Consider the following 25,359-nt stretch of genomic DNA (forward strand, 5'->3'; position numbering starts at 1 on the left):
GAAAATATTAAACGGTATGACCAACCAAATGAGGCGATAATCGTCCATTTTGGCAGACTTTCGACCATTGTGTCACTGCACACACTGACCCGACTTTTGAACAAGCGGTCGTATGTCGGCTGTTTGAGCCGATTATTGGACGAAAACAGTGTAGTGTGTACCCAGCTTTACTTGGCTTCTGAATAAATTGGCCCTGGTGTGTGATTCTGATAGGGAAATGTAGATTGATAGGGACTGATGTACATAAAGTTATCTGATTGTACATCACTGTGATGTTGTTGTGACAAAATATTAATAAAGGCTGAGTATGAGTTGGCATTGTGAAGACACCTGACCTGGGATTTGTGATATTGACTGCTGACTCCTTCAAGTAAAAGAAAGCAGAACTTGCAATGGCTTTGCTGTCTGCTGTTGCCCAATTAACTCCCCCCAGCCATTCAAAGTCCACTATTTTTCAGTCCACTCCATTTGGTTCTGTAGTTCATTGAGCCACACCAGTCAGTGCTGTCGCTTGCTGTCCAGCTGGCTTTTACTCTGGACATTTGACAGTTTTTGCTGGACACCACTAAGTGCAGCCTGTATGGTGTCTCTGCACAAAGTGAATTGAGTATGCAGGCAGTTACTGACAAATGTGAAGAAGTTAAACCCAGTGTATGTTGGGTCCGTAGACAATTTCCCTCTTTGCTCTCACCAGTGCCAGCCCTACATATTCTGGACTTACCAGTCAAACAAACCAGTTCTGTGTTACTGTGGAAAGTGTGAATGTTTTCTTGTGAAATGTCTTTAAACATGTAGTTAATAAGACATACATTCAAGTGAGTAGATCAAATTTTGCTAAAACAGTCACCCGCTTGATGATGTTGGCATAATACTAAGATAAGGCATTGTGTGCTTTGAAAATCCATGTGGTTAGAGGCGTAGCACAAGTGGAGGGCTATTATGTCGAGCTAGAGTGCACAATAGAAGACATTGTTTCCCTTCTACACTTGAGGTCTGTCTGCTTTCATGTACTGTAATGTATTACATTGAAAGGTGAAGACAAAGATTACAAAACAGACCATATTGCTCTTAAGAAAGCCAAATTTATTACAGGTATTAAAGGATCACCTGAAATAATTTTATGCATTTGTAAAAATCTTTATTACCCCCCCCCCCCTTATTTGTCTGTAAAATGTTTTTATTGAGTTCTTAGACAAAAGTTTTTCTGATTTTTACATTTTTTGTGGTACACACCAAGTTCAGGATTTTTGTTTTCAGCTTAGTTTCTAAATGATATAGATTTTTAGCAAGATTTGATTGTGGCCAAATTCTTAAATTGCGGAAAAATCAGTATTCAGTTGGATGCAGACTAAGTACACAACATATTCACTTCTAGATGTTAAAATAGATGTTAGAATTTGAAGGTCTAGCATCCCTCCTGAATAATTGTTCTATTCAATTCAGGGTTCTGTATTCATCATCATTATCATCATTTGACAGACCTCAAGTTAAAATATAAAGATTAAAATCATAAACTTAAACATAAAATAGGAAAATAATTCAGTAGGGGGTCGAGGGGGGAGGACATTGGAGGGGGAATACAAAGCTGCAGTGTCTGGGAATGTAGCTTCTGATTTGTACCTCTGCTGATAGACAACCTCCCCCAACAGCATCACACAACCTCAGTTTTCTGCCAGCGCTGGTAAACAATCAAGAGAGCCCTGGAAAAATCAGCTGCCTGGAGCAGCAAGTGGGCTTTGTTGAGCCAAGGGGGTGTTATGGCGGGAGGGGGGGCTGAATATCTCTAGGTGCTATAGGTTCTCTCATACGCTCCCTAACCATATATTCATAGTTTGCGATTCCTACCTGTGAAATTAATTCAAGGTTAAAAAAAAAAAAGCCTTTTAGCAGCGTATATTCCCAGATTTTGCTGATCTCTAAATTTGTGACAGTTCTGTGCTGACAATTGTCTAATTATGTAAATGCTTTGCTCTGTCTTTCTATTTGTTACAACTGAAAAGAGAGGTTAGAGAGTGTTGTAATGCACATAACTGATTACAGGACAGTTTTATGGCTGCTGGATGGTCTGACATGAAATGTTAATGTTTGCAGTAACTTCTGAATCATTTCAGATTACCCACAGCTGTCTTAACATTGAGTAAAGACATGACAATAACATTCATCGTTCTCTACAGCACTAGTTTCCAAGTGTATTTCCACGCTAATAATTTAAGAAGCTCATTAAAGTTATGTATGACTAGTTTATTACTCTGAGTCCATCACAATATATATTATAGGCACAACATCACAATATTTTTCTTCTAAAATTGTGTGAAAAAGCTGATTTAAATTTCACTTGTGTAGAATGTCCCCACTTTCTGATCTTGTCGGAGGTGTTCTCATAATGGGGAGTGGGTGTCCATCTGTCTATAGGATGCTCCTTTAAACTCCCTCTCCCCATGCTGCAATCTCCTGGTGGTTTCTGTCCCCCTTATTTGCCCTCAATTAGCAGACATTTATTGCAGAAAAATAGCCAATCATTCCCCGCCATATTTTACAGAGTTAATCCCCAAATGGCAGCTGGATATTATTTCGAGATGACCCCACGTTACCAGATATTTATTGCTTAATGTTTTCCACCCCGTTGCCAGGCATATATTGCACAGATATCTGCCAGCCACATATTATAGAGCTCCCCCTTTGCCAGCCCTATTGCCAGTTTCATGGCAATTATTTAATGAAACTAGCGATGCTGCACGCTTCACGTACTCCCTGAGCCTCCGCATTGTTTATGTGATTTCTAAATTACATAAACTGCAGAGAAGTTGAAGGTGTCCGGATGAAGTACCGCTGTTTTGCAGGCTCTGGGGCCATTCAGGCTATGAGGGCTTAGCGCTTATGGCACTGAATGAATCTGGTGCAGTCCAGCAACCACAGAAAGGGCCATTTGCAAAACGTAAAAAGTTTGTCTGTTAACCACATTTTTATTGTGCGGATGTGCTCATTAAACTGTCCGGTATATACACCTGTACATGGCTACATGCAGATGTTTTGTACAACCGTGTGCCGGATTGCAGACTGTAATGGGATTGGACATGTTGGCAAAAGTAACTTTTAAGTCCCACCTACTATCACTTTTGAACTCAATGCTGTATTTAAAACTTCATTTTTTTTTCACCCATACATTTTCTAATTTGTCTCTGAAACAAGTGATTAAAGTACTAGAGCAGGCCTGTCCAACCTGCGGCCCTCCAGATGTTGTGAAACTACAAGTCCCAGCATGCCCTTACAGCTATCAACAGGTTGTCTACTTTCAAAGCATGCTGGGGCTTGTAGTTTCACAACACCTGGAGGGCCGCAGGTTGGACAGGCCTGTACTGAGTATTAAGGCTGTATTTCATGTCACATTTGAAGATTTGAATCCTTTAATTGCACTGATATTTATGTGCACATATACATGTTTTCCTAAATAAAGTGCACTTTAATGGTACAAAATGCGGTACATGGAAAGCATAGGCTAAGCCGCCACCATGAACCATATGTAAAACTAGTTGTTTTGCCAGGAAAAAAAGATGTTACAGACACCTTCTAAATTTATAATGCCAACTTAGATGTAAATTCTCTACCCTGTGATGGTCATTTGGACTTGCTCCTCAAATTGAAGGGGAAAACTTTGCAAACCTGCAGTGTCTGTCATCTCGACATGCTAGGCCATACAATTACCCACAGAAATAGGTGCTAAAGCTAAATAAGTGCATGACATCATGAAACAAAACTGTGCTGTGCTTCCATATGTTTGTATATTCAGAAAAATCCCTTTGAGAATATTGCCTACCTCAACTCAACTTGACTTGAAGAGAAACTAAAGCCAGGGGGTGACATTAACATATATGAAAGCCAATGTACAATGCTGAATAATACTGATGAAGTAACTGAGTTATAGGTAACTTTAGTTCAAGGTTATTAAATATGTTCATAATTTTTTTACCCCTCTGCAGCAACTTTCAATGTTTGTAGGGAGGTGTTGATCTAAATAGGCAGAGAGTGACTGATGGCCGAGCAGACTTGCTCTTGGAATAACACACAATGTGAATTGTTTGCTTTGTACATAAGAGGAAGGCCAGTGATTCCACACCAGCTTGAATAGCTGAGTCTCAGCTTTTTGACCTAACCTGCATCAGATCCCATTGGAACTCAAAGACTCATTTATTAACATTGCATTTAGGTGCACAATTTGCATTAAACTATAGTAACCAATTTAGTTTGCATCTAAATGCAGTGTTAGTAAATGAGGCCTAATGTCCTTAAGATGGGTTGTCAGCTGCCTGTAATAGAGTAGAGAGGTAATAATTTACGTTTTGATAGAGCTACATGTTATCTTCATGGTTCATATCTGAAAATGTCATGTTTGGGTTAGTGCCAAACCATCCTAATATTTCTAAAATAGAATTTTAAAAATCTGTAAAAAGGACATGATGTTTGGTTTTAAAGAAAACACCTTCCATGTTTTGAAATTGATGACTGGTTGCAATTCATTGTGTTAAGAAATACACCAAATAGCTACCTTATAACCACAATGGGAGACCCCTCTTTATGCCATTAGTGTCGAAATGACATACTTACCTACTTTCCTGGAATGCATGGTGGACTCCTGGAATCCCGGGAACATAAGCCACTCCAGGCAGGTACTGATGATGTGATTTGCACCATCGTACCACTCCCCACAGCTTTGCGAAGACTGGAGAGTGCCATTGCACAGCAGAGGCAGGCCACACGTACCCTTTGGACCTAGGTCTAAAAAGTAGGCAACTAAGCTATATGGATTACATTGTGACTGGTCATATGTCACTTTACATAAAGAAATAAGCAAAATATTCATATGGAATCTTCACTTTTAGTGAGGAGCAGGCTTTACTTTTTCAAGTAAATTTTTCTTGAAAGATTTATACAATATTTTAAAGGATTTTTTTGTGTGTACAGTGCTTACACATGAGCAATTGCCAAAGTGTGGTAGATATCTCTAAAACATCCTCCTTATGAATGGCTCTCTTTTCAGCCTAAACATTCCTTTATACATGCTTGTTGGATACAAGTACCTGCAGTTAAAAAGTGTTGCTTTTGGCAAGACCTGGTGAGCAAATGAAGCATAATCTCTCAGATCTCAGTACTCTAGTCGGTCAACCATGACATTCTCAGTGTCTTTTCTTACTACGCCCAGTCTGAACAGAGCCAGGACCCATTGAACTCTCTGTGGGGAAGCCAAAGTTTACCATGTGAGCTGAAACACATCGGGGCAGTGGAAATAGTGACTTGCTTGGGTTCATATGTGGTTCACGGTGAACTTGAAAAAATGTGACCGATGTGCGTTTATGTATTCGATTTCTATATATAATGTTTAATCTATTTAAATGTGATTATTGATGTAGAAAGTAATGTGTTTTTTTTTTGCTTGTACACAAGATCAAAGTGTTGCCCAAACTTCAGGATTATGTCCTCCAGAGAAGGTTATGGGGCTCTCAGGGTCCATGGTAAAGTTTTCAAAAGCTACAAGTGGGACAATTGTGGTCGTTGCGGTCTTTTTTTCCTATTCTTTTTTTGCAGAATGGTGCAGGAAGGATTTATTTTGATGACAACTGTATGCTTGTACTATTTTAGTATTGTACTATAGTGTAGTCTCTGGCTGAGATACATTTTTTGGACAATGATAGGAACAAAGCAGAGTACTTGTAGGTATGGGTGAAACAGTGTATGAACAATTGTGTAGCATATTATCTGTGTCACTCTGTTACAGATAGGGGATGACTTATCTAACATTCTAAATTGTTAGATTTGCCTAATGATGGCAAAGAGCTACAAAGATAAGCAATAAGGATGTACTTCACATTTGTTTTCACAGCACTAATATATTATATGCAAATTACCCACTCCTACAAAGGAGAAAAGACTTCTAAGGGAATTCCATTTACATGGCAGCCATTTCAACCACCCACTGTATTTTTAGAGCATGACACATGCTTGTGCTGACACAAACAACTCAAATAAACGAACTATTTAACACAGATTAAATAACAATAATAGAAAGAAACATGTTGACAAACAATTAGTGTGAAATTTTGGCCATAAACTCTATGGAATGAACATAAAACTGAGTCTGCTGTACTATATAAAACAATTGCATACAGGGAAAGCTTGTGACCTGAGCCTCCAAGTATAGAATCCGTGTCTTGATTACCGGAGGTCGTCTTATAATGAAGCATCCTTTCTTTGTGCTTTAAATTAAATAGCTGAAATTTAAGAAGAAAAACTAAGTTTACTTCAAGCACTATCACGTTTATGTCATTTTTAACAAAATATCCAGTATATGTTCTTTAAGAAAGTAACTAGAAGATTGTGTTGTACAGTATATATGGCAAATGTGCTCTTTTAGAAATGTGAAAAGAAAAAAAAAGTAATTTGTTAAGAATTTTATTGCTGAGCAGCTGTAACCATAAGTTACAATTGGGCTGTTCAGTTCCATTCCTAGAAGACCACAAATATGCGTGACCTTATTTAAATAGATGGGGCTATTCATGATTTTAACTTGCACATAATTAAACCAATTTTTATTTGTTTAACCTAATATATCTCAGATATTGAAAATTTCATCATACTCAGGGCATTTTAACATAAATACTCTTAATGACTTCTGTAAAGTAAGGTACATTTGGGCAACATAAAAAAGCATACTAAGAACTCTATTGCTCAAAGAATGTAACTCTGATAAAAGAAGGAAATGTGGCATCGTTTTATGTTGGTACAAAATGTCAATGTAAATCTTTTGTTTATTACTGAGTTTGTTTCTTGGGTTTTAGAAGTCAAGCATTTTCCTCATGACTATAACAGCGAATGTGGATGCCACAACTCCATACTGCTGCCTTCTGTCCTCTGTCTGGCTCATTGTGGATCTTGTATTGCTTGCTGCTTGGCTACATGCAAGAGCAACCATTGGCCCATGGCTTAGTCCTTCATTTTATTATGTCTGTGTGTGGCAGAGAATTTATACTGTAATGTCTAATGGGGCTGATACTGATGTGAATGACAGTTTTTTCTCCGTATAGCAATGTGTATTGATGGCATTATATAAATAATAATCTGGTCATTATCGGATATGTTTGTAAATGCGATTGCAAGATTACTATTATGTGTGCGGTCGTCTTAAGAGAACGCAGTAAATGTACAAGAAGTCCAGCTGCTTGGAATAGCCGGATCTAGGTGTGCACGGTGGCTTAGTGGTTAGCGCTGGGGTCATGAGTTTAATTCCTGACCATGGCCTTATCTGTGTGGCGTTTGTATGTTCTCCCCGTGTTTGCGTGGGTTTCCTCTGGGTGCTCCGGTTTCCTCCCACACTCCAAAAATATACTAGTAGGTTAATTGGCTGCTATTAAATTGACCCTAGTCTCTCTCTGTCTGTCTGTGTGTTAGGAAATTTAGACTGTAAGCTCCAATGGGGCAGGGACTAATGTGAATGAGTTCTCTGTACAGCGCTGCGGAATTAGTGGCGCAATATAAATAAATGGTGGTGGCGATGATAGGTGTGACCAAATCAGATACTAATTCTGTGTTTGGCTTTCATAACAGCTAATAATACTCTGGAATTACTGCCTTATTCATCATCATCATCATCATTTATTTATATAGCGCCACTAATTCCGCAGCGCTGTACAGAGAACTCATTCACATCAGTCCCTGCCCCATTGGAGCTTACAGTCTAAATTCCCTACTATAGACACACACTCACACAGACAGACCGAGAGGGAGACAGACAGACAGACAAAGAGGGAGAGCCTAGGGTCAATTTTTGATTGCAGCCAATTAACGTACCAGTATGTTTTTGGAGTGTGGGAGGAAACCGGAGCACCCGGAGGAAACCCACGCAAACACAGGGAGAACATACAAACTCCACACAGATAAGGCCATGGTCGGGAATCGAACTCATGACCCCAGTGCTGTGAGGCAGACGTGCTAACCACTAGGCCACTGTGCTGCCCAGTCATGAAAAGGGACCAAGGGTAGCAATTCAAGGAGACTGTGAATGAAACTAGCAGGTAACAGGGTGTAAGTTGTGTGGAAAGGATAAAGAATGGATGAATGAATAAACAAGAGCTATAAATAGACAAAAGAGAAAGACAGTCCACAGCAGATAACGAATAAGGCACCACAAAGGCCATATTGTTTAATCTGATTGTAAAATGACAGATTATATGTAAAGTAGGAAACTATGAAGAAATAAACAATTTCAGACCTCAGCAGCTCAAGATCCTCTCTCTAGATACTATTTAGTCACGTAAAATGCACATCTTAACTCTGGAACGTTACGTTTGTAAACTAGACAGGCAATCTAGTTCTACTTCAGAGTATATAATACATATATTACAATATATAATACAAGGACACATTCAATCATCTCTGCTATTCAGGTGCACTAAGTAACTAGGGTTGCCAGATTTTGGGTTAGCACTCAACAAGTGGTATTGCATGCTCATTAGTCTTGAATATAAGCACGTCTCCATCTCACTTGGGTATACATCAAGCTTTCATCTCGTATTACTTTATGGAATCTCTAATGGCAGGAAACGACTCTGAAACTTATTCTATAGTTATAGTGGTCATTTCATTTACAGTTTAATTTCAGTCATTTTTGTTTGGTTGTGATTATGGCCTTGTATCCCAAAAAGCTACAAACAGAATCCATTCTTTCCCACTGATTGCAGTCTCTCATGCGCACTGTCTATTTAAGTCTACTTCAGAAATCCCCATTTTGAGCTTCCAATGTCAAACCTCAATACACGTACAAATCAAATTTATTATCTCATTGGTTGCAGCAAGCGTAAGGATTATGTAGCTATGTGCTTGCCAGAATCTACCACTTTCACTTTCTCTTTACAGAGATGCAATTATGCCCACTACAAACCCCAATAGACAGGGCCTGTGGATTGAATTATTAAATCCATCCATGTTGTGTTTTTCATTTTGTACACGTATTGTGAATATTTGCCTAAAATAACTTGCAGTACACAGAAAGGCCACATGCTGTGGATTGTATGCTGTCTGCAGAGCACAAGTGATGGCATGTAGGAATACATACAGTGGACCAATTTAATGATCAGAATCATCAGCTTGAAAAGAAAATAGAACAAGTGAACCCTATGTAATATTGTTATTGCTACATGGGTGTAACATAGCTGTTGTAAAATTGAGTGTACCGCGGAAAACTGTTCTACCAGTTGGGTTGTTATCGGCTGCAGTTGTTCAGTGACCTTTAACCTACCTGTGAAAACCGTAAACTCTTTATAAGACACAGTTTCAGATTGATTGCAAGTACAGAGAATGAACATGTCATTCTTTATTTCACTGTACATTAAAGTCTGATTGTGGAAAATGATCCCATGCATTTGTTACACACCATAGCCTATAGCGAAATTGGATGTCCAGCCATGAGCCTAGGCGAGAAAATACATAGGTAGCACATGGGTATTGTAAATACTTTTTATGAGCAAAAGTTTAATTTCCTTTAAATCCCATTTACCAATAAAATTCAGCTTTTTTGTTTGCATAAAGAAAGTGGGAATGATTATTTGATATATAATACCATTAGCCGTATTTAAGTTTATTTTGAGCAGTGCTTGTCTTTGCAATGATATAATATGTTTGGCACTTGCTTACTGCGTAGTTATTCAGTAGCACATCTGTTTGCTCTGATTTTTAGCATATTTTGCCTGGCAGAAGCTCCCCATCGTCTGACTATTCATGTAAATACAGAAACACATTATCACAATAAAATGACAAATGTCAATAGCTGTTGTTTTAACTTGTTCATTTTGTATTTTAGGGACAGTCATATTTTATTCTGTCACGTATATAAAAAATATTGTCCACTTATCGCAAGGGAGATGTCCATATAACAATTATACTGAGTAACTTGCTGGAGATCATTTTTCAAAATACATTTTCAGCTCCTCAGTCTTTTTGTCTATGTAATTGTAAATAAACATAATTACTTTGCCAACAGATGTCAGTTATTGTTGAATGTTATCAATGATTTGTTAATGCAAATATTAATTTATGGAAACAAGACTTTTGCAAGACATTCATATCCTAGAAACATGCATGTATTGCTATGGAGGCTGTGCTTCAAAATTTTGCTTTTTAGGTTTGCTGTGCTTGGAATGGGATCATTTTAGCAGTTTATCCACTGATTATTCGATATCCGCAATCGGTCCAACTTTTACTGATTTTTTTATTTTTTATAAAATGCCTTTCTGGTAGCAAAACTGCTGGGTACACACTACAGGTATTTCAAATGATTATCGCAGTAGTGTGTACACTTATACGATGACCGATTGTCAGTGCATTTGTTTGGTTGGTAAAACTAATAATCTCGTTCCAGTCAACTTCCAATCCCACAGTGTGTATGCACTCATGATCATGATCTTCATAGTGTATACAGAGTCAAGATATTCTCAGCTGATGCCGACAGTGAACATCAGCTGCAGTCCGGGTGAATAAATGTAGAGAGTGTTGAGGTGAAATAATTCATCCATTTGTTCTGAGACTGAATATTTTGTTTGAGTCACAGAATGTAATGAAATTTACAATTCCATGGAAAAGTCAAAGTTTATTTCAGCGGTTAATGAATGAAAGAATATTTTTCTGTCATTCTCTAATCGATTAGAGGACCAGATGAAGAGCACAGATCTGAAGGTAAATCGTGTGTAGTTTGTATGAATGAATCGCCTGACCGATCGAACCTACGATTCAGTCGTAGGTACAATCGTAAATAAAAGATTGGTCGGAAAATTCGGTAGTGTGTACCTAACCTTAAAGATGACAAACACATGACTTTATCAGTTAAAACAATTACGCATTCTCATTGATGCATACTATGTTGAAAGTTGGACCGATTTCACTGAATTGTACTATATTACTGGCTGTTATTTGTCCTTCACAAAATGCACAAAAGAAACACATAGCCCTCTGAAGTATTGCATTATTCATCTCCTTGGAAAAAATGCAATATTTTACAAGACTTTGCCAGCTGCTTTATTAACAGGCAAAAAGTGTATCCTACTTGTTCTTATTTCTAAAGCTAGGGTGGTCTTAGATGTCTGTCTTCCATACTAGTGTTTCCCTTTGTATAACCTTTTGCATTTTATGTTTATAAACTGACATTCCAATTGATTTTCCTTGGCCCTCTGCCTAGGTTGAATATTGAAGCAGCGAATTAGGAATGCTTAAGAAGTTTTAGAGAGAAGAGAGCTTGCGACTAGCAATTGAAGCTCCTTTGCTTGCTCAAATGATGAACAAGATGCCATAGTTATTGGAGGGGGGTGGAAGGGATCAGAGATGAGGATTGAGGAATAAAGAATTTGCTGTGAGGTGGAGAACTAATGGTATCCTGCCAGACATTAAGTCCTTGGCGGGAGAATTCTAACAATATCTTTTATCTCTATTCTAGGGGCAAATTTTGTAACCCGAAAAATTAGCCGTTCAGTAGCTAAGATTCACCTCGGACAGATGGAGTCTTTCAGCCTTGGAAATCTGGATGCCAAGAGAGATTGGGGTCATGCCAAGGACTACGTTGAGGTAGGCTACTAGCCAGAATCCCTTCATAATAACAGTGATTTTGTGTGGCTGAAATTAATGCACCATCACTAAATAAAACTGTCTGACCTACAGGGGGTATGTTGTGATTTTTTTTTTTCTTTTGCAAGTGGAGGAAAGCTAACCCAGTTGTCTTCTCAATTTCAGTCTGGATAGCTCACTAGAATAGAGGTTTACCCTAAGCATGACTGGAACAGAAAATAAATATTTTAATACTGAGGAAAATGAAAGTTTACATTTTTTGTGCTGGCTTCTTATGGGTCAGATTAACTGTACAGCAGAGGTGTGTTTTTAACAGCTTTGCTCATATTATTTACACATACAGAAGCCTGTACTAAGTCTTACTACACGTGACAGAAATTTAAATATCAGACCTTACAATGTTGTAAATGTTTCATATAAGAAGAATGGACATATACATTAGTCCTTACTATAGCAATATGTCTAGAATTTCTTTTTTTTACAAATTGTGTTTGCAGAAAAATCTGGGGTCTGTTTGATAAAAAGTCAATTTTAACGGCCCCCAGTCCTGGTTATTTGCATTTTGTTTTGTTTATGTGCTTGTTTTTCTCCCTCAAAAAATGAGTGAAAGTTTCAGTAAAGGTGATAGACACAAACTTACATTGGATAATGAAGCGATCACATTCAGAAAACAAATGTATGTGTTTTGCAATGTGCAGTAATTGTATTGATGGACCTGATGCCACAAAGGTTATGGTTTTTGGTTTTTTTATAAAGCCATAAAAACACACATACACACATTTTTGTCTTTACAATGCAATCTCATTCATTCAGTAATTTGGTGTGAAGTGATATGTGCACAAAGTGTATAAAAATAATGTATGCACTTTCTTCCTAGCTTGCGATATGGTTGGCAGTTGGGTCAGTATGTACATAAGTGACCTCTTTAGTGTCAATGTCCTCAGTGCAGGACAGGTATTTTAATAGCAGTTTCCTGCCTTCAGCTTAAGAGGAAATTTATGCTGTAAACTAACAAGTAAGAGTATTCTTGTACTTGAATATCTTCACAATGTTTGTCAATCAGAGGAAAGCAACCCACTGACTGACATCAAACTAGAAAGGAAGCAGCAGACTCTCCTCCTCCTGTTGTGTGAAATTATAGAATGGAAAGGTTAAATCTAAAATTAAAATTGTCAGCGTTATAGTAAAATACCATCTGCAGGTAGAAACACACTACCACTAACACAACACATTTAGCTAATACTACAAGGGTGTTCTCTGGGTGTTTGGATCGTGTTAGTGCACAGGGAGTGTTTTATTACTGGGCAGTCTTTACTGCAGTCTTCACATCTAGGCCCATGGTCATTTTTTTTCTTTTTCTTTTTAGAAATGTTTTTGTCGTTATTGTTTTCATGGCAAATGGGGGACTGTATTTTCAAATTGTGAACACAGTTACATCCATGGCCTAAAGTCCCAGGTATTCCATTTGTAATATTAGGCAGCAGCTGCAGTTGTGTGTGTATATATTAATGTGTGTCCACATTGGTAATAATAATTAAAAAAATGGCACCACTGTACGCTTATTATTTTCTGATTATACTGTAACTTGTGCACAGAAGAGTGGTTTATGAACTGCATGCATTTTCTCCTGTTTCTGGTAATCTGCCCACATTTCTCACATGCTGAGAAGCTAACGTCAGCTGATTATGATTTATGTAGTAATTGGCTTGGTGCATCTTTGGAACTGATTAACTTCTCACATGTGTGCATGCAGAGATTTCCAGTGATAGTATTGGATAGTATTGGAGAGTAAGCAGCTTGAAAGATTGAGTTGTTTTCTAATGAACACAATAAAATGCTCAACACACTGCATTGCTAGTGTCTATCCACTGATCTGTGTTCTTTATCTGTCACAACAATTAGCTGAAAAGGTCCAGAGTCTGCAAACCCCATAGAGATCTATGGACACTGCGGTCGTTAGTGCATACACACTGCAGAATTGAAATAACATCCTTTTTTCGAACCAGATTTTTAGTTCAGTTTAAAAATCTTGTTCAATGATGCGATGTGCTTTAGAACGATAATCGTTCATTGATGCATGGTAAACACTAATGTGATATCGGGCAAATCGGTATCGTCTGACAGGCCCGATAATCGACTGAAAACACTGTTTATACACAGCCTAAGACAGGGGTTGGCAACCTTTTTCTATCAGAGTGCAGGCTAAAATCTAGTGAAGCCCAGGTGTGCCAGTTGGGTGTAAAATATATATATATATATATATATATATATATATATATATATATATATATATATATATATATATATATATATATATATATATATATATATATATATATATATATATATATATATATATAGCTGCCTAGAGAAATTCATGGCCCCAGTACAGCAACTTCATATGTCCCCCTTTATAGTCAATTTTTACAATGCAAGTGGTCGTACAATTGGGGGCATGGCAGTGCATCATTGGGGGCGTATCTAGCAGGTGAAAAGCACCAGGCCACCCTCCTACAGAGAAATGCATTACTCACACATGCCCCCTTGCTCAGCAGCTTTGCTCACATATGTCCCCTCTGCCCACATGCTTTAATCACACTTGCCCCCCCTCTGCCCAGCACCTTTAGTCACACATGCCCCCTCTCCAGCACACCTTCTTACCTTATTCTTCACTGCACAGCATGGGAAGATATACAGCAGCCCGCCGAGTACCATGTGACCACTGCAGTCACATGACCTGGTGTCTGAAGATACCTGAGCTGAAGGGGATTTAGCTACTACAGATCCCCCCTGCACTCAATAAAAAATTAAAATAAAAAAAAAGTACTTAAAATAAAAAATGTATTTTCAAAGATAGGTCTCCAGTGGGGACTCGGGCCACCAAGCAGGCCCGGGTAATTTGTAGCCGCCCCCAGTAGTGCCCCAGTTCACATCATACCTCATAATTGTGTCCCGAATTCATCTTATGCTTCATAGTTGTGCCCACAATTCATACTTTGCCACAGTTGCCCCCAGAAACACATAGTATGCCACAGTTGCCTCCAGAAACATATAGCATGCCACAGTTGCCCCCAGAAATACATAGCATGCCACAGTTGCCCCCAGAAATACATAGCATGCCACAGTTGCCCCCAGAAATACATAGCATGCCACAGTTGCCCCCAGAAATACATAGCATGCCACAGTTGCCCCCACAAATACATAGTATGCCACAGTTGCCCCAGAAATATATATTATGCCACAGTTGCCCCCATAAATACATAGTATGCCACAGTTGCCCCATAAATACATAGCATGCCACAGTTGCCCCCAGAAATATATAGTATGCCACAGTTGCCCCCATAAATACATAGTATGCCACAGTTGCCCCCATAAATACATAGTATGCCACAGTTGCCCCATAAATATATAGCATGCCACAGTTGCCCCCATAAATATATAGTATGCCACAGTTGCCCCCCACAAATACAAAGTATGCGAAGTATATGTGCCCCTCAATTTGCTACCCTTACTTACCTTTGTAGACTCATCTTTCTCCAGAAACCTGCTTCAATAAAGCAGCCGGTGATGGGCGAAATGGAGCTTCTGCGCATGCGCAGAAGCTCCGTTTCGCCAATCACTGGCTGCTTTGCTGAAGCTGCTTCATTACTGAAGCAGCTTCACTGTGGTATGGGTAATGAAGCTGCTTCAGCAAAGCAGCCGGTGATGGCGCATGCGCAGAAGCTCCGTTTTGGGCATCATCGGCTGCTTTGCTGAAGCAGCTTCAGCGTCGGCGCGTGCCGGGGGTTGCCGACCCCTGGCCTAAGATATATGAAACAACCATGACAAACCTTACCTTCGATTTGAGAGCAGTGAGTAGTATTATTTTATAGTAATAAGGTTGAGACGTCATATGAAGTGAATATGTATGTGCGTGTAAAAAAATGAATAAAATAAATATATATATTTACACACGCACACATATCAGTCTTAATAAGGACCATCTGACTAGGGTATTATCACCTTATTTAATTTTTCTCTCTCCTAGTTGTCTGTGTGTACCTTGTTTATGAGCCATCATTATCACGTTATTAAAATGTTCATAGCAATGCCCATCATTCGGATCATAGCAGCACAAGACGAATGTGCTGATTTTGCAAAAATGATGTTTCACAATGGAACGGGCTATTTTACAGAGGTGCGAACTTCAGCTTTTACTTTGCTGCACTGTATTTGTAAATTCACATTTTGCTAAATTTATAGTCTATAATTAGAGCCGGGGCCTGTGACTGTCAACTGATCCTGTGTGGTGTGGTTGGCATATGACTGGAAACAAAGCCAAATTTCACTGGTGAAATGTGCAAAACTTCGCTGGTAAATGTGGAGTGATGTGGATATTTTGCGGATCAGTTGTGAATTTTGTGTTCATCTGTATCGCTGGCCTTGTGGTGGGCAGTGGCCACTTGCGTTATTATATCAGTGAGGACAGGACTGCATGTGACAGGGTCAGTTTCATGATATGAGCAAGAAAACTGAGGCAATGAAGAAGTCGCAAGCTGAGAGTTAGTTGAAGGAGCAGGGTCTCCAGTAGCACAGCGATGTGAGGCTCCTGTCAGACCAAAAAGGGGGGATTGCGGGGTTTAGTACACCTGTATGTGAAACAAAGTTTTTATTTCCTGCACCTCCTGCTTCTTGCTGCAGCTTATAGGTAGGACTGCTGCCAATACATTTATGAAAGGCTTGTGGAAATTGTACCAAAAACCTAGCATGAAATTAAACCTGGCAACGGGTAAGGTTATTTAAGGGACATCTATGAAATCTGTCGCATCAGTTTTTTAATTGTATATTTTTCCCATTAACTTTCCTCTGTTATATTTTTGCACAGGTTTTCTTTGTGAACAGTTTTATATATATTCTCATATGTTGCTGTGCAGGTGCATCTTTGTATATGTAGGAATTTGCCCCCTTAGATATGATCTCTGCACCCTGAGAGGGATTAATGTCAAGACTAGTTGTTGCTCACCTGTCTTTTTCTGCGCTGAGCCTCATTGTATTGTGTAAGCTGATTTCTTTCAGTATACTTCTGTCTCTCTGGCAAGACACTGCTGTGTCACCTGGAAGGATTGTAGGCAAATAATACAAGTCATGAAGACGAGTCCAGCATGTACCCAGAAAGAGACGAACATTGTCTTGCCAAAGTGATCAATAGCTTCCACCTTGCCCACACACACCTTCAGCAAGGCACGTTATCTGTGCCTCCTGCCAATGTAAAAATAACTATTGCCATGATCATATCTTTTTTTTTTTTTTTTTTTAAGTTTTATTTTGTCAGGTCAAAATAACAACAAGAGACGATTGACAAAGTGAATACAGTTATAACAAATATGCAAGAAGTAAACAAATCAGTGATCAGCATCGAACTTGCAAAACACTTAGTCAAACGAACCTTAAAATGTAGTATTAACGAGTGACCCAAAGTTTTTGTTGAAAGAGGAAAGAAAGAAAGAGAGAGTATAGAGGAAGAAAGGAGCGGGAAAGAAGGTAGAGAAGGAAGAAAAGTAAGAGGTGACTAGATCCATTGTGGAAAAGGAGACTTCCAAAAAAGAAGTGAGGTATTAATTAGAACTGGGTTAAGTGAAGGGTGGGCATGCCTGAAAGAATGCTAGCCATGGATCCCAAACCTTGGCGAAAGCTCTCGAAGTGTTCCGAATGATGCTGGTCATATACTCCATTAATTAGACTCTATTAATTATAGACTGCATGGAGGGAGGGTATTGCAAACGCTAGGCTGCCGCTAATTGGCAAGTAGCTGCCGACACAATGTGCCTAATCAGTTTGTTCTGATGTCGGGGAGCCCCCAGAGGGAGTAGAAAGAATTTTGGTTCTAGAGGAATGTCCACCTGAAGAATTGCATTAATCAGGCTTCTAATCTCAACCCAGAAGCACGATAATTTTGGGCACGACCACCATATGTGGAGGAATGTGCCTTCTTGGGAGCACCCTCGCCAACACCGATCAGATGAATCATGGAGAATTCTGCTAAGACGCAAAGGGACATGGTACCATCGGTATAACACTTTGTAGGCGTTCTCCTTGATTCTAACGCAGATGGAACTAGAGGCGGCATTTTCATATATCTCAGACCATTCCTCCGCTGAGAGCTCCTCACCAAGGTCCCGCTCCCAAGCCAGTTCATGAGAGGCCCTAGAAGTTGAAGAGGAAGGAGCAAGTTTGTAGTAGAGCGTTGAAATTAGCCCTTTGGTTGAGGATTGGCGTAAACAGAGGGCTTCAAATGTGGAGAGAGGTCGGGATAGAAGACGATCTTTAACAGTGCTATGAAAGTGGCGGAGTTGCAAGAACTGATAGAAGTGTTTTGAGGAAATGTGGGTATGTGATTGAATTTCTGAAAACTGAGGAAAAGTTGCAGATGTGGATAAATGATTAAGGTAAGTGACTCCCCGCGAGTACCACGGCTGGAATGCGCTATGATGAAGACCTGGGGGAAATTCCGGAGAGTTGAATAACAAAATAACCGGGGAGGGATGGGGAGACAAGGCAAATTTCTGGGATGATGAGTCCCAAGTGGATAGAGAATGTGCTACTACTGGATGAAGCAACAATCGTTTAGAGCGACGAGATCTTGGGAGCCATAGGAGAGAAGATAAAGAGAGCAATCCCAGACCCTCAGCCTCGATTTTGGACCAAACTCTGGCTTCTGTTGGACCGGACCACAAGACACATTGAGCGAGCTGGGCAGAGAAATAATATCTTCGAAAGTCAGGAATCCCCAAGTCTCCTCCCCGCGGGGACCTCTGTAGCACCTTGAGTCGGACTCGGAGCCGTCTACCCGACCAGACAAATCTAGAGACACGGAACTGCAAAAATTTAAAAACATATGGTGGGATGCGGATGGGAAGAGTCTGAAAAAAGTACAGTAGCCTTGGAAGGATGTTTATTTTGATGGCATTAATACGGCCAATCCAGGAGATATAGAGCTGAGACCATGATGTAAGGTCTGTTTTTACTTGGTCCAGTAGGTGAGGAAAATTAGCTTGAAAAAGATGTCAATAGTGTTTAGTGATAAAGACCCCTAGGTATTTGATTTTGTGGCGACCCCAATGAAAAGGGAAGAAGCTCTCCAGCAGCTTGTCTGTAGCCGGTATGTTAAAGTCCAGAACCTCTGTCTTGTCTGGGTTAATCCTATAGCCCGAGAAATGGCCATAAAGGTCTAGCTCATCTAAGAGAGGGGGTACCGACGTGCTGGGGTTAGTAATAGACAGTAGGACGTCGTTCGCATACAGGGCAATCTTATGTGTAGAGGGGCCCACCTGAATGCCTGATATGTCGCGATTATTTCGGATTCTAGATGCCAGAGGCTCTATAACGAGAGCGAATAAAAGTGGGGAAAGGGGACAGCCCTGGCGAGTGCCATTCGTGATCTGAAAGGGCGTCGAGGTCAGGCCATTAGCAGATACAGTAGCTGACGGGGACCGATAGAGGGCTAAAATACCAGTCAAAAATCTGTCTGTAAATCCCATCGCTCAAAGCACCCCCTACATGAATGACCAGGAGATGCGGTCAACTGCCTTTTCTGCGTCGAGCGCCATGATGAGAGAAGGAAGACCATCGCTATTTATTGTATGAATTAAGTCTATAATACTTCTAGTGTTATCGGGGGCTTGGCGCCCTGGGATAAAGCCCACCTGGGAGCAGTGGGTTCAACCTAGAGGCCAAAATCTTGGCGAATATTTTCAGGTCTACATTCAATAACGAGATGGGCCTATAACTAGCACAGAGGGAGTGATCTTTCCCCGGTTTAGGAATAACGATTATGTTTGCCCTAGTAGTGGCGGAATCAAAGTGTCACTCACCGGACCGTGAGTGCCTCTGCGCTGGTGCGTGGTTATCTATCCTTCCTGCCGGCGCCTGTCCTGAGCCGCGGCCGTCCGCCATCTTGATGGACTGCGCATGCGCAGCATCCATGAACTGTTATGACCTTGCTTTTAACCTAATTGGTGGATCAATCACCTCTCCCTATTTAAGGCACCTGTGGCCTGATCTTGAGTCTCATTCCCTGTGAGTCTCTAAAGGTGTCTCCTGTGTCCTGCTCGTATCTTCAGTTTCCTGCTGGATTACCTGCTCTGCTCATCGGCGGTTCCCATACCCGCTACTGACTCCTGTGTCCTGCTCGTGTTTTCAGCTGTCTGCTGGATTACCTGCTCTGCTCATCGGCGGTTCCCATACCCGCTACTGACTCCTGTGTCCTGCTCGTGTCTTCAGCTGTCTGCTGGATTACCTGCTCTGCTCACCTGTGGTTTCCATACCCGCTACAGTCTCTCAGCTCTCCTGCTGTCTGCATATCCTCGTTGGACAAGCTTCTCTACTCAGCAGCGGTATGCATACTTGTTATTGACTATCAGCTGTTATCCTGCATATCCGCTTTGGACAAGCTTCTCTACTCAGCAGCGGTATCCATACCCGCTATAAACTATTAGCCGTTACGCTGCATATCAGTTTGAACAAGCTACTCTACTTAGCAGCGATATGCATACTTGTTATTGACTATCAGCTGTTATCCTGCATATCCGCTTTGGACAAGCCTCTCTACTCAGCAGCGGTATACATACCCGCTATAGACTATTAGCTGTGACGCTGCATATCTGTTTGGGACTAGCTCCTCTGCTCTCCAATTGTATTTATACAGTTATAGACTCTTATCACTCCTCCACTTATCTGCACCTGGACAAGTCCTCACCTCATCACAGCAGTGGTACAACTTGCTATACGCAGACCACTGACTCTCCCGCTACCTACCTACACCTGGACAAGTCTTCCCTTCACAGCAGTGGTACAACTTGCTATCCGCAGACCACTGACTCTCCCGTTACCTTCCTTCACCTGTTCACGTCCACTCTACTCTCCTACCAGTATAGCTGCAAGTCGCTGACTCTCCAACCAGTATAGCTGCAAGTCATTGACTCTCATCTATTCCATTGGCATTCTCTCTCCATCTGCTGTTATATACGTTCCTACTATTCACCCTACTGCCAGAGGACCGCTGTGTAAACCGCGCCCCTCTGGTAAGCATTATCAACTGGTGAATCCTGGGCAGAACTTCTAGTGCCCGTGACACAAAGAAGGCTCCCCAAAGTATCTCGTTGAAAAATGTTGTCAAGTGAGGGCCGAGGACCTCGGCGAACTTCTTATAATACTGGGGGGTGGGGATAAGGTCATCAGGGCCAGGAGCTGAGGAAGACTTCAAAGACTTGATCGCTGCCTTAACCTCCGTCAGAGTAATATCTGCATTCAGGTGTGATTGCTGTGTGGTGGTAATTCTAGGAAGGGACGTAGATGAAAGGTAATCAGATAAAGTAGGGGTCAGGGGATCCAGGCGAGGGGGGGGGGAGCATCAAGGTTAAGAGAGGAGTAGAAATCTCTAAATTCTCTGACTATCCCCGCTGGGTCATACATTACATTTCCGGAGGGAATCTGACGTATTTTATCAATGTGTTGCAGGGCGAATTTTTTCCGGAGCTTTCTGGAAAGAACAGAGTCGGCTTTATCCGCTTTGTGGTAATAGCGCTGTTGAAGCTTCTGCATGATGACAGGTGCCCTACGAGAAAGGAGGGTATTTAGTTGACCCTTCAGAGAGGCAATCTTGGGAAGTAAGGCCGGGTCATGGTGTGTTTGATGCTGCGTAAGGAGTGAGGTTAGCCTAAGTTCCAGAGATGCTAATTCTTCGGCTGCCTTCTTTCTAGTCGCCGCTGATTGACTAATCAGTTGGCCTCGTATGGTAGCCTTGTGCGCCTCCCAAATAATTCCTGGGGATATGTCTGGGGTTGAATTATCTAAAAAGTAATTAGTGATGGAGGTCAAAATGTCTAGACAAATAGATCTATTAAGTAAAAGAGTCATCTAAACGCCATCTACTGCGCTGGGGTGGCGGTTTGAGAAGATCTAGTACAATTGATACTCCCGAGTGATCTGTCCAGGAGAGGGGGGTAATGTCTGCCCATGTCACGTGGTGAGCGAGTGAATGCGAGACGTGTAACATGTCATGCGTGTGTAAAGTTGATGCGGGGCAGAGAAGTGGGTGTAATCCTTAGCGTCCGCATTACATAGTCTCCACAAATCGTATAAGCGATGATGTATCAGGAGGTTGGATAAGCTGGAGGATTCAGGAGAGGAGGAGATACCCCGCCGGGAGGATGAAAAAGGAGACCTATCGAGTGCCGGGTCGAGAGTGACATTAAAGTCTCCTCCCATGATAACATGTCCCTGCGCCAGCCGCTCAATTTGCTTGAAAATCTTGGTGGCCATGATCATATCTTTGAAGATAGTAGTAAGATTTGGCTCCTGCCAGTGTAAGGAGACTGTGGTCAATCCCATGAGAATAGCATTTTCACGATTTACTTGACCTCTAAATCGGCGACAAAAAACTGGAGCTCTTTTCATGGATGGCATTTCTAGGGTAATTATTTAAATCCTGTCCTTGGTAATTAGAAACATTTGGATACTATGAAAAGACCATAATATTCATTATTAGGGGCAGATTCAATTAGCATTGCGGCTTCGCACTTTTACCGTTACTACGGTAGAAATATCCACTCATTTTCTCGCACCTCTATGAGCGGATATATCTAAAAATATCTGCCGCAAAGTGTCACCGGACTGGTCACGAGACACTTTGCGGCTAATTAAATCTGCCCTTTAGTGTGTTAGAAGTAGCTCCACTCACAGTTGGTACATGTACCACTATTTTCTTCATACACAGATTTGTGTTTGTATCTAAAAATAAAGTCAGATTTTGACCAGTCTAATTAGAAAATCAGCCAAAGATCGTTCACAGTTCCAGCTTTCAGAAATCCTTTTGATTGCAGTCCTCCCAACACTCCTTTGCTTGAGGTCTGCAAGTGATGGCATTTGCACAGCTAGGATGGGGAGTCTTTGTTCTGTGATGGAAACATAAAAATGCCATGCAGTTTACAGAAGGATGGACTTTCAGGAATTCCCCCTGGACAGACCCGCTCACACGTTGACTAATTTTGATTATGTCTTTCATTGCTGCTCATGTTTTCATTGCATCTTTAAGCTGTGAAAATAAACAATCAGCAGCTGTTGAAGAGCTTACTTCTTCTCTTGGTTATAGGAGTCATATCCCAGTTAATCACTCAGTGAAACCTTAGACACACATAATCACTGCAGTAATAAACCAAATGGTAAATAGATCCCCCACCCCCAGCAATGATTTGTATCATGGAGAATAAAAAAAATCCAAGGTGTATGTTTCAATAACACTGTCATCCAAAAGCTAATCTAAAACAAGAAACTTAGTGAAGAGTAGCTTACAAATGCCAAATTATACAATTATTTTAATGTGCACTTACAGTGTCTGATAAAGCATGCTAACCATTTGTTTCATAGTTGTGCCATTTTTTCATTTTTAAGGTCTCTCAAGAGTTACATAAAAGCCCCAGCTCTCCCATCTTAACACTACATTATGAGTCCTTTCACAGAACCTACGCCTTTACCAAAACTACACTTAGCTGTAGTTCTGTTTTCAGGCATAGCAGCCTGAAGAACGTTGGAAGGCGGTGAGACATTCCTACAAGTACCGGTTAGGCGATCTAGGGAATTCTATTAAAAGCACTTAGAATGGACAACCCCTTAAATATGATACTAGAAAATTGTTTGTGATGTGAAATGAGCTCCCTCAAATACAGTGGCTATAAAAAGTATTTCCTTTGCCAATTTTTGACATTTTCTTACATCATGGAATCAAAATTAATTTTTACCATTGATCAACAGAAAATACTCTGTAATGTCAAATGATAAACAACAACTTTATAACTAAAAACGAAAGCTTTTTCTTTTTTAATTACACCTAAACAGACAATAATTGATGATTTAAATATTTACCTCCTTTTTGTCTCAATATTTGGTAGAAATATGTTTAGCTGCAATTACAGCTCTGAGTCTCTTTGGGCAAGTTTCTACCAACTTTACACATTTCAACACTGCAATTTTCATTTAATCTTCCCTGCAGTATTGGTTCTATGAGGTTAGATGTGGACTGTTGTGAACAGCAATTTTCAAATAACTAGATCCACGATGTCTGCTGCTACTTATATATGTTACATGTGTACAAGGCATTTGCGTGTTTTTCACAAGATTTGTAAATTGAAATGTTTAATCGGGTTAATTTTGCACCTATATTAAGAGCAATATGATCCAATGAAATTTTGAATAAATTTGGTACACAAGCATAGCCAAGGCTGGATCATATGGACTGAGCAAACATCATGTCACATGGCTATCTTACATTGCTGTTTTAAAAGCTGTGGGCTGTAATTGTAATTACAAAAACAATTGATCTGGCTAGTTAGTACTAAAATGCAGATATTATATAGTCTGCTCCTCTAACCTGTAATCACAGTAGGAATACATGGATCTGAATGTTAACAGTTTTCAGTGTCACACTTATCTCTTGTTAAGTAATGTGTTTGTCAAAATGTATATGCTTGTTTAAACACACAATCCCAGACGTTAGACTGTATAAGAAAGCCATATGGGTATATTTCCCATGTGCATTATTATAAGGGCCACCCCTAAGGTTTGAAAGTGCTCTTATTACATTGGTGGTCTTTCAAATTAACAGGGTTGATTGGAAGAATTAGATCATGCTGTAATTTCTTTCAAGTTTATCGTTTCCAGATTCCATAACATTGTTGCATAAATGAGTCTGACCTATTTGGTAACTATCTTCATTGTTTTTAAAACATTACCTACTGCTTTGTAGAGGAGGGCATTATTGGATGGACAATATTCTCTCACAGACTACGTAGACATTTATATTTTATATGGCATATTTGCATTAATCTATCTAAATTTGTATTTGATATATGGATGACCTAAATATCTACAAGCATGTTACTTGGAGGTAATTTTCAAGAAGAATAATTATTTGTTTGTGATGCATACAATTGTGCATGTATTATATTATTTTGCTGCTAAAATTGCACATCTTATGATAATTCTGTGTGGAGTTTGTATGTATGTTCTCCACGTGTTTGCGTGGGTTTCCTCCGAGTGCTCCGGTTTCCTCCCACACTCCAAAAACATACTGGTAGGTTAATTGGCTGATATCAAATTGACCCTAGTGTGTCTGTGTGTGTGTTAGGGAATTTAGACTGTAAGCCCCAATGGGGCAGGGACTGATGTGAGTGAGTTCTCTGTACAGCGCTGCGGAATCAGTGGCGCTATATAAATAGATGGTGATAATAATTATAAGACACTGCATTCTATAGAAGACATTAATATTGCAATATACACACTTTTCATGTACAAAATTAAGGAAGCTTTTCAAAACAGGTTATTTTGTAATTTAGATGATTCCATACATTGATATTCTAATGACCTTCAAGACGTGGAGACTGCACATTTAGGGAGGCGTAAACAGTTTACGAGGTGTGGATAGAGACTTATTAGCTGCTTGGAACATCCTGAGAGTACTCTGAAATTGTGGGGATCAGGCGTCAGCATTGCCATCTAATTATTTTTTAGAATGCATGTGAGAAAATGTCAAAATGGCAACATATTGTCATTATGTTTGCCCATAATAACAAATCCTTATGTTTTAAAACCTGTATGTAAAAAATGTTGCCTTTTTTTCAGTACAAGCAAAACTTGTATTCTTAAATTGATTGATCAGCATTGACCTGTCTTCCTGCTTAATAGCTGTAAGAGCATGCAGTACAACAAATGAACTCTTAAAATACT

General features: G+C 40.1%; 1 protein-coding gene across 1 annotated transcript in view; it reads left to right on the forward strand.

The window, feature by feature from the left end:
• GMDS (GDP-mannose 4,6-dehydratase) overlaps positions 1-25,359 on the forward strand; it is a 445,643-nt gene that overhangs the window by 184,334 nt on the left and 235,950 nt on the right. Inside the window, exon 7 of the mRNA XM_075212984.1 lies at positions 11,474-11,601. Within this exon, the coding sequence (XP_075069085.1) occupies positions 11,474-11,601 (128 nt within the window). The remainder of the gene's footprint in view (positions 1-11,473; positions 11,602-25,359) is intronic.

This window comes from Mixophyes fleayi, chromosome 5 (genome assembly GCF_038048845.1).
Source record: "Mixophyes fleayi isolate aMixFle1 chromosome 5, aMixFle1.hap1, whole genome shotgun sequence".
In the NCBI taxonomy this organism is placed as follows: domain Eukaryota; kingdom Metazoa; phylum Chordata; class Amphibia; order Anura; family Limnodynastidae; genus Mixophyes; species Mixophyes fleayi.